The 10,933-nt window shown below is 42.8% G+C and overlaps 1 protein-coding gene across 3 annotated transcripts; it reads left to right on the top strand.

Moving 5' to 3' along the window:
• The first annotated feature begins 532 nt into the window (after positions 1 to 532).
• LOC309692512 (uncharacterized protein) lies at positions 533 to 7,549 on the top strand. 3 transcript variants are annotated; one of them, XM_082511094.1, is made up of 10 exons: positions 533 to 583; positions 758 to 836; positions 912 to 1,109; positions 1,811 to 2,845; positions 3,693 to 3,895; positions 3,986 to 4,078; positions 4,622 to 4,717; positions 4,814 to 4,924; positions 5,731 to 5,854; positions 6,006 to 7,549. In XM_082511094.1, exons 4-10 carry the CDS (start codon positions 2,770 to 2,772, stop codon positions 7,475 to 7,477), a joined length of 2,175 nt encoding a protein of 724 aa, XP_082367220.1. In that variant the 5' UTR covers positions 533 to 583; positions 758 to 836; positions 912 to 1,109; positions 1,811 to 2,769; the 3' UTR covers positions 7,478 to 7,549. The 3 variants fall into 3 exon arrangements, with proteins under 3 accessions (XP_082367220.1, XP_082367222.1, XP_082367221.1); XM_082511096.1 differs by having other exon boundaries at positions 534 to 583; positions 1,811 to 2,797; positions 3,721 to 3,895; XM_082511095.1 differs by having other exon boundaries at positions 550 to 583; positions 1,811 to 2,797.
• Positions 7,550 to 10,933: the final 3,384 nt, after the last annotated feature.

Raw genomic sequence — 10,933 nt, forward strand, 5'->3', positions numbered from 1 at the left:
TTCAAGTGAAAGTAAGGAATATGAAACACATTTTACTTAGAATCAGATCAGTATATACTAATTCCAACAAAGATGGTGCTAGATGTGGCATTAACTCTAAAGAGTTTTACATGCAGGACGTTCTGCTGATGATATCAATTGCGTGTATGTTATATGCTTTGGATGCAGTCTGGAGTTTGGTTTGTAGGAAGAGTTTTTACAGTCCAATACAAAAGATGCACCTAACAAGATTATAAGATGACAACTATGGAATGATTCTTATATAGCACTTTTCTACTGTCCCAGAGTACTGACGGCGCTCTATACAACATGCCACATTCACCCATTTACACAACCACTTTCACTGTACTTAGTGCTACTACATTCACACTCCGATGGATGAATTGGAGAGCAACTTGGGGTTAGTATTTTGCCCAAGGATACTTGACATGCAGACTGGAGGAGCCAATGATCGAACCACCAGCCTTCCAATCAGTAGGTGACCTGCTCCACCTCCTGAGCTACAGCCACCCTGAAACTGAGAAGGATTTTTCAGTTTCTGGTGTGTCAAAGAAGGCCAGAGAAGTAACATGCTTATAATTAGGTGCTGTCCATTGAAAATATAATTGATTGAATGTCACAAATATTAGCTGTAAGAGTGCAGTAAAACTAGGTGAAAATACCATGTCACAGACTATATATTATACAATTCATGTCACCCGACCAGTCACATGAGGTGGCCTAATCCTAAAATGTTTGTGATTTTTTTTTTTTTTAGCATCTAGCGCTTGCTATATGAAATACATTGTTCAAAGGGGGGGAAACAGATCTATACACGCAGGAGTAGACGAAATGAGGTGATAATATTCAGTAACCAATCGTTGTTGCAAAGGTGTGATTTTATTTTGAAGGATTATCGTGTTCTCTTCCAGGAGCGCGAGACTGAAGCCATAGCAAACATGGCACCCGGCACGACTCCTGTAACGGAGTCAGAGGAAGATCTTAAAATCTTTAAATCTAAAGGAGCTCCGATATCTTTACCGAAACATTCCTACTGGTTTGACTTCTGGGCTTTCGTGGTCTTTGATTTCGTGTTATTCCTCGTCGTGTATTTCTTAGTCCCTTAAAAGGTAAGAATGAGTGCGCGTGGAAGTTTCCAGCTAAAAGTGGGTGGCTACGGATGTTATCTAACTTTTTTTGTCCCACAGCTGCCGAGCCTGATATAAAAATGGGATTTAAATAGCGCTAATTTGAAACAAACAGTTTTAAAGTTAGTATTGATGCAGCTGTATCATAAATACCATTCTGAGAGCTCATATTCAGTGGTTAGCCAGCTGGTATCAAGATTCAAGATCACTTCCTTGGATCTAGTATTAGCTATGCAACGTTTGCCTGAAAGGTCTTCAATTTACAATGTAAATTGTACTATTTTTAAGAATTTACACTCTACACTTCCTGTGTAGGGTGGGCCGTTATCGCTCTAGAAAAGTCATGTGCCTGTCTTCGCTAATTTTGATGCAATAATTTAACGTCATGCTTTTATGTGCTTTTCGAAGTGCATGATACGAGATATCCGGTGTAGAAGCGCAGTGACTTTTCCCCGTTACTAATTTTCTTCTGTTATCGGCTCCTCGTTTTGTCCAATCAGCCCTCCATATCCAAAATCTATTTCTATTACTGCTACACTGAGACACGAACAGCTAATTCTCCAGTTTGAGATGCTGGAAATGTTATTGATTAGAATGTATAGATGTATATATGTAGTATTTGTGATTATGCATTTGTGTTCCCTGTGTTAGAACTGTTTTCAAAGTACTTCTCTTTGTTAAAGGTTGGTTCCAGGACTTTGGAGCTTGAGGATGCAGAGTGCTCGCCCTGCCCTGCCCTTGGAAATGCTAACTCTGCTTTGAATCTAACACCATGTGATTGGATGTCGTACATCATTTGGCTGCATAACAAACATCTGAACTACAGAGCTACTGTGACTGGACTATCCTCTTTAATGCGTGGAATCAGTTTTTCTGTGGGGGCGAGAAACATTTCAAGTGCTGTATTGTTGAAAAGTCACAATGATGTCATCAGGACTTACAAAATGCTTTGACCAGAAAGTTACTAAGACACTTTAAGTGTTGTTACTGTCAGTTGTTAAGTAGTTTTATTAACCCATGTTTTATTAATAATGTTTAATTTTCTGGCTTCTTCCTAGTGTTTTGGTTTTGTTTCCATGTTTTCCTGATCATCACCTGTAAATAAATCTGACATCTCCAAATGAATGTATTGTCATATCAAGCTATGCGATCAATAGGTGTGGGACCCATATGGACACCAGAAGATTAGCGTCCACCTTCACTCGTGAAAGAACAATGCTGTGTTGGGAGAAATACTAGAATGCCAAAGTCATGGAAATTTGCACTTGGAAAACACTTCAAATAAAGTTTTTTGTCTACTTGGTAAATTACAACATTCTGTTATCTGTTGGATGAACTTCTCATTTATCAGCATCACATCTGTTATTAGGATCTGAGTTCAGTGTTAGGTTCTTATACCACTGGCAGTGACTGCACTTTTGAGACCCATAAAGCGCAACTGTTTAGCTAATGACTTAAATGTTTTGAATTAACCGGGGCTGCTTTTTTTTTTCTTTACACTTTTGGGCACTTGTTAATGCTTTTATTTTGGAAATCACACATTGGCCCACGCGTTTCCGCTTTGCGTTAGGGCTAATAGCAAATTAATTGCTGGTTGCAGCTTTCTAGTGACTTTTTTAAAGGAATTCGTGTAGTTTGCGTTATGGAAAGCGGTCCAGTTGAGAGCACAGGTCCGTGTCACAGCAGCGTTCATTGGTACCGCGAGCCAGGCCGCCCATGTGTGTGCGCGTTAGCTCCTCGCCGCGGCTAAATGCAGTGATTCTAGTTAGCTATGCTAATGTAAACATGGAAAACTTAATGGGTTAACCGTTAATACTTAGGTTCATACAATATGTTCACTGTATTCGTGTTGTTTTTTTTAAGTAAATTTGTTCTTAGTGTTATGATTTTAAGTTAGTTAATCTGTTTTTAGCTAATTTAACTGGGCTATATTCAAATACTGTTCAACATGACTAAATTTCTATTTCTGATATATTGTGTGAGTAATTAAATATACTTTCAATAAATGGCAACATTAAGCTATCTTGGAAATGTTTGTAAATATTTTGAAATAACTGGGAATTTTTAATCGATTGCTTGTAATATGTGGCCATAAATTCACCTGAGTCCCAATTATAGAAACAGTACTTTTGTACTCTCAAAAGGTTATTGGACTGTTTTGCCAACAAGTTCAACTTTTATCTCGAAAAACAGGTTGGATGTTTTATATTATTTTTTGCAATCCCGACATGTGTTACAGTGCTGCTTTGGAGAGCAGTGTTTTAATCTAGGAAGCACCCTGAAAAACACCCATTTTTTCCCACCTTCATGCATCTCTCTGATGTTTCTTTAAGTTCCTGTGAAATATTTTGTTGAGGCTTACGTGGCTCACAACGTCTTGAGAAGACTAGACTTCATCTATACCCACAGTAGCTTAGCACCTGTGCACCAGCGGGTTCACAGATGATTTTCTTGTAACTTTGTCTCTTGGTGCTAAATTATAAAGATGGTTTGCCGAGCTGTCACAAGAGGACATCTGACTTTCCAAAAAAGACATAACTCTCTCCACTGTGTGTGTTTAATCAGATATATTCCTGCCGTTGTCATCCCTAAGACTGCTGATCCCTCCTATGCGGCTGATTTCTGCAGCCATGTGGCAGGTGGCTCAACGGAGGGATGTTCTCGACTATGAAAAGCTTGATGAATTTGTGACACTGGTCACAGCATCAGTTCCGGACCTGCTCAATCCGAAGCAACGAGGAAAACTGCTGCTTCGGCTGCGAGCCAGAGTGAGTCAGTAGGTGCACAGAAATGCATTCCACTCCACAAGTGGGTAATCCAGTGACAGTAGCTGAATGAATACCTTCCTGTTGCTTCAGGTTATACTTGAGCTGTGCAGAAATGAGGAAACAGCCAACATCCTGTGTGTACAGCCTCACCTAGAGCGAATCCACCCACCGGGATACACAGGAGTAAGTGTTAGCACCATTTTGAACAAGTCCAAAGTCCAGGTCCAAAGTTGTGTTACTGTTAAAAGTTCAGTGAGTGAAGACCTTGCAGAGGAAACATTTCATCTGAACTCACCTCTAAATCCAGCATCAGAAGTCTGATAACAAACTGTGAAAGGCGATACATTTTGGAAACAGGCGTAGTCTGTTGGTAGAGTTAAAATAGAGCTTTCTGAATGCAATGAGCAAAGCTGCGTTCAGAGACAACATATTTTATCAGTATTACCAGTAATGTAGCTGCGGTGGATTGATCACATTCAGGGCTTGTGTTGCTGTTAGTGTCATGTGGAACGTTTTACTGGTTGTGAGAGGTATGGATTAGTTTAATCTGCATATTCTGTAGAGAGGGAGAATGGCTTCTAAAACAGAATAATGATTCTAATCACCCATTAAATATGCAGTGGATGATCAAATATAAATGTTAGCTTTCCAAGATCATTTTTCATCCTTTATCATTATTGTTGGTCTGATAGTGACGAAGATCTCAGTTGTAATGATTTCTTTCAGAGTGGGGATGCAGAGGTGGATGCAGAAGAGGCCATCTTTGTGGAGCTAACCCAAACACTCCTGAAAGACCCAGCAGAGAGGGAACATTTTTACCAGGCAAATGCTCTTAGATGTAGCCAATCCATGTATTTCTTATCTTCTTCCTTTTAACTTTTTTTTGTATTACTAGCTGTTAATGTTTGTTCTTCTCAGGAGGTTTTCCCCACAGAATATGGCCTCAGCTATGATGCGGACATGCAGCTGCTTGTGTGGGAGTTTCTCTCCAAATTAGAAAGACTTCTGCCGGTGCCAGACCTCGGTCAGGTAGGCCTACGTGAAAGCGTAATATTGGCCATATAAGATTCATTATTATTATAAAATACTGTTCTATACATCAAACACTGTTGAATGGTTGGGCAGCAGTCACCAAAGGTACTGAAGATGAGTAACAGTATTAGTAGTTTGTGCATGTAGTATTAAAGATATACATACATTTTTCCTATCTTTAGCCTTTTCAGTGTTTGTTTTTTCTTCTTAGTTTTCAACTACTCAGCAGTTAATCAAGTATTTTTTTTCATTGTTTGGTCGATTAAGAAATTAATTACCAGGAACCTCCCTGATTTTCACCAGCATTCACTGGATTTTACACGTTTGAATTTGTACCCACAGGGTGAAAACTGTCAGTGCACAGCTCTGCTGTAAAAGTGTTGCATTTAGTTGCAGTTGGCTGATTGTTAGTAGGACTGTGTCTTCACTCAGTACTCCCCAAGACTTCACTGACTCACCTGAATGAATATCACATTGAAGGATTACTGTTTTAACACACTGTGATCCTTCAACAAAGATCCAGTCTGTAAGTAAACAGGGACAGAACAGGTTTCCCAAGAAGCCAGGTAAAAAACCAACAGCCAGAGTGAAAGCAGTCCAGTGATACATGAGAAGATGATCTTGAAGGTGAGATTGGGCAAATTTCAATCAGATAAAGTTATTTTATTTTAGTGAGCTGGTTCCCGAGACTATTTGGTCACGTCTCATATTTAATCACCATTCCCCCTCCTTCTCTTCAAAACAGTTGTCTTTTGGAATTTAAACTTCTTCAGACTGAATCTTTTTTTTCCATAATCAAACAGACTGTTTCCTGGCTTACCTCTGCCCCCTCTGTGCTGAAGGACTGCTTGCAGGTGTTCTCCAATCCCAGTGACTTCAAGTCTCTCCTGCAACACCACAAATGCCTTGAGCACCTCAGCACCCAAGGTAAATCAGTTAGTCACTTTAAAGCTGTTCAAGGTTTGCTGTCTCACTTTTAATAACTGTCATTTAAAGTTTTAGATGAGGCATCTATACTTTAAGGTGAGTTTTTCTCTCTTTTTTTGTTGCACATTTTAACTTTTGTGTTTCTCTGTAGGCACCACAGTGGAGATGTCCACCCAGGTCTTTGCCTGCTCAGAGTGTCCCTTCTTCCACATGCAAGAGTCCTACCTGCTGCAGCACATTGAGCACAGCCATCCTGAACAATACGCCAAACTCCAGAGGGCTGCACAGACATGTGAGACCCCCAAGAAGACGTTCCCTCCTGAGTTCCCAAAGCCCTTCCCCATCCACAACAGGCCCGACCCACACACATGCCAGGAGTGCGGCAAAACGTTCACGCGGGTCTCGGACGTGACTCGTCACCAGCGGACCCACACGGGCGAGCGCCCGTACACCTGTGAGGAGTGTCGGAAGGGCTTCAAGAACTCTTGGGATCTGACCAGACATCAGCGCATCCACACTGGAGAGCGCCCCTTCCTTTGCTCTCATTGTGGCAAACGGTTCACTCAGATGGGGCTGCTCAAACTGCATTCTGAGCGAACAGCTTGTGGCCAGACCTGCAACCCTCAGCTAGACCTAACAACAGAGGTGGTGGTGACAGAGGTGGTGTCAGAGAAGGGGGGCGGTCAGTATAAATGCCAGAAATGTGGTGAGAGCTTTAGCAGCATCCTGGATCGACTGAGGCACAGGCAGAGGCACATCGTAAGGCGTCAGTACAAATGTCCCATGTGTGAGAAGATCTACGGCCGAGCCTCGGACCTGAAGAGACACCAGATGAAGCACACAGGTGAGCGGCCATTTCCATGCAAGTGCGGGAAAAGCTTCACCCACATGTGGCTTCTGAATAAGCACCAGCAGACCCACAGCAGAGAGCGTCCCCACCCCTGTGCAGAGTGCGGAAAGAGCTTCACGCAGCTTCAGATCCTTAACAGGCACCTCCTGACTCACAATGGCCAGCGGCCTTTCCAGTGCTCATACTGTGAGAAGAGCTTCACCCAGCTGGCCAGCCTCACACGCCACGAGAGAATCCACACAGGGGAGCGGCCATACCTCTGCACCACCTGCCAGAAGTCCTTTCTCACTCACGGAGAGCTTGTGAGGCACCAGCGCATCCACAGCAACTTCCGGCCCTTCAGCTGTCCTCAGTGCCCGAAGAGCTTTAAAACCAAGCGCGCTCAGAGTGAACACTTCCACAGCCACATAGGCGAGCACCCGTTCGAATGCGGCCGCTGCGGAAAGAGGTTCTCCAAGTCCACCTCGCTCGTCCGACATAACCTGACTCACACGGGGGAGCGACCACACTCATGCTCCCAGTGTGGGAAAACCTTCCTGACCTCTGGGGAGCTGCTCCTGCACAAACGCACACACACTGGAGAGAGGCCGTACCCTTGCTCTTACTGTGAGAGGAGGTTCAGGTGCTCATCAGACCTCAACATACACGTACGGACTCACACCGGCGAGAAGCCACACAGCTGCGCATTCTGTAAGAAGGGCTTCTGTACGTCTACGAGGCTGAAGAGACACATGCGCACACACTCAGAGAAGGTGGATTTATTGAGTCCTTGAGCTATTGGGAGAAAATCACTTCGTTGCTCCAACATAACTGTTGTCATTTAAAATAAAAAGAGCCTTAAATTAGTTCACTGTGTGTATTTTTTTGTTTTGTTTTTTGGCACTATATTACTGTGTTTGTGCCAGGGGAGCGGATCTTTGCTGCGGACCAATTTTTGGCGCAACGTGTTTTGGGGTTTGAAAGCCACAGATAGGCAGTATTTTGAGAAAATGTATGTCAGCTGTTCCAATACTCATGACACATAAGATCACTAAGGGTTTTTGCCTACGTTGTCCTCCTCCTCTCCTGGATTGCCTGGAGCTTTCTTTAAGTGTCTTCCCAGCTTTGACAAATGGCCAGCTGGAATAACCACATTTACTCAGGGCCTTTTTGACATGGTGTTCTTCTGCTTTCCTGGCCGCTCTGTCTGTGGGGATGGTCCTGAAACATGTTTCCCACTGATGCCACTACATGGAGGATTTATGGATTTATGTTTTGGCTTATCAAGAAAACCATTTGTAATCTTTAAAAGCACAGAAGCAGAGAGCAAAAAAAGTGTAACATCTGAATTACAGAAAAGAGGAGGATGGCTAAAGAAATTTGAATGAGGTACAGAAAGGGAAGTTACAAAAGTGGAAGAATCTGGAAGAAGGATCTTGAAGACAGATTTTTTTTTTTTTGTTAGATGAAACCACTGGCACAGGATGAGGACTGCATCCAGTGTGAGCTTGTGTTAAATTACTGTGTTGTTAGTGTTTTACATGTTGATTAACTCATCCATCTGTGTAAATATCACTGGAGCAGAATAATAGATTACAGATCATCTTGTAGGATGTTAGCAGTCCGCTCAAGCTGGACATCATCTATACATTGTCTCTAAAGGTACATCAGCAGTGACTGCTCTGATATTTTGGCTCATCAAATTGAATTAAAGATTAAACACGAAGTCAGTGTGCTGAATATCACACTGAAGCAGGCTTTAAATGTTTGCTTTACAGCCCAGTCTTAGACCCTCCTGTTTGTTGGATAGCTAAGTCTGGAATATTTTTTATTCTGTAGCAGCATATTCATGACAGTGAACTGTGTTATTTTGATTGTGCTTTAAATAACTTGTAGAGGTCTAAAGAGAGACAAAACATGTAGTTCAAAAGGAAAAAGAAAGCTTGGGCAAGACGCTTTACCCTACTGGTGTTGGTCAGAGAGGCCGATGGCACGATATGGCAGCCTCGCTTCTGACAGTCTGCCCCAGGGCAGCTGTGGCTACAACTGTGGTTTGCCTGCACTAGTGCGTGAATGAATAGGGGAATTGTGAAGCGCTTTGGGTGCCTAGAAAAGTGCTATATACAGTGGCTTGCAAAAGTATTCGGCCCCCTTGAACTTTCCCACATTTTGTCACATTACAGCCACAAACATGAATCAATTTTATTGGAATTCCACATGAAAGACCAACACAAAGTGGTGCACACGTGAGAAGTGGAACGAAAATACATGATTCCAAAAATTTTTTACAAATAAATAACTGAAAAGTGGGGTGTGCATAATTATTCAGCCCCCTTTGGTCTGTGCAGTCAGTTGCCCATAGATGTTGCCTGATGAGTGCTAATGACTAGAGTGCACCTGTGTGCATCTAATGTCAGTACAAATACAGCTGCTCTGTGACGGCCTTAGAGGTTGTCTAAGAGAATATTGGGAGCAACAACACCATGAAGTCCAAAGAACACACCAGACAGGTCAGGGATAAAGTTATTGAGAAATTTAAAGCAAGCTTAGGCTACAAAAAGATTTCCCAAGCCTTGAACATCCCACGGAGCACTGTCCAAGCAATCATTCAGAAATGGAAGGAGTATGGCACAACTGTAAACCTACCAAGACAAGGCCGTCCACCTAAACTCACAGGCTGAACAAGGAGAGCGCTGATCAGAAATGCAGCCAAGAGGCCCATGGTGACTCTGGACGAGCTGCAGAGATCTACAGCTCAGGTGGGGGAATCTGTCCATAGGACAACTATTAGTCGTGCACTGCACAAAGTTGGCCTTTATGGAAGAGTGGCAAGAAGAAAGCCACTGTTAACAGAAAACCATAAGAAGTCCCGTTTGCAGTTTGCCACAAGCCATGTGGGGGATACAGCAAACATGTGGAAGAAGGTGCTCTGGTCAGATGAGACCAAAATGGAACCTTTTGGCCAAAATGCAAAACGCTATGTGTGGTGGAAAACTAACACTGCACATCACTCTGAACACACCATCCCCACTGTCAAATATGGTGGTGGCTGCATCATGCTCTGGGGGCGCTTCTCTTCAGCAGGGACAGGGAAGCTGGTCAGAGTTGATGGGAAGATGGATGGAGCCAAATACAGGGCAATCTTGGAAGAAAACCTCTTGGAGTCTGCAAAAGACTTGAGACTGGGGCGGAGGTTCACCTTCCAGCAGGACAACGACTCTAAACGTAAAGCCAGGACAACAATGGAATGGTTTAAAACAAAACATATCCATGTGTTAGAATGGCCCAGTCAAAGTCCAGATCTAAATACAATCGAGAATCTGTGGCAAGATCTGAAAACTGCTGTTCAAAAACGCTGTCCACCTAATCTGACTGAGCTGGAGCTGTTTTGCAAAGAAGAATGGGCAAAGATTTCAGTCTGTAGATGTGCAAAGCTGGTAGAGACAGACCCTAAAAGACCGGCAGCTGTAATTGCAGCAAAAGGTGGTTCTACAAGGTATTGACTCAGGGGGTTGAATAATTATGCACACCCCACTTTTCAATTATTTATTTGTAAAAAATGTTTGGAATCATGTATGATTTTCGTTCCACTTCTCACGTGTGCACCACTTTGTGTTGGTCTTTCATGTGGAATTCCAATAAAACTGATTCATGTTTGTGGCTGTAATGTGACAAAATGTGGAGAAGTTCAAGGGGGCCAAATACCTTTGCAAGCCACTGTAAATGCAATCCATTATTATTATATAGATTAGAAGTCTCCAATTATCATTACCACCAAAGGTGGTTGAGAACACAGGGCTAAGAAAAGCAGCTGCTGGCCAACCAACTAGATATAGTGGTGCTTTGGAAGGAACAGAAGATCACAGCTGTGACATGTGTGGCAATCCCAGCTGAAAGCAACATCAGGATGGAGCACAGGAAAAGTAACAGTGGCTAGAAGAACAACTGGTCCCGGTGGCAATAGAAGCATTAAGAGCTGCAACTGCCAAGCTGTAAGATTGGCTCTAAAGATTCCACAGTCACAGAGGTCAGAGACAGAGGTGTCTGTTCAGAAAACTGCAGACCTAGGAACAGCAAAGATACCGTGCAGAACCTTCAAACTTCCAGGCCTCTGGCAGAGGACCTGGGCTTAAGAACCATGCTCTAACACTACCTCAGAGGGGTTAACTGTAATTATAAGACAATACATTTCAGGACATTTTGTGGAATAATGAAAAAGTAATGTATTGAGTGTTGTAACAATAATAATC

Source organism: Aulonocara stuartgranti (assembly GCF_965226115.1).
Source record: "Aulonocara stuartgranti genome assembly, chromosome: 17".
NCBI lineage: Eukaryota > Metazoa > Chordata > Actinopteri > Cichliformes > Cichlidae > Aulonocara > Aulonocara stuartgranti.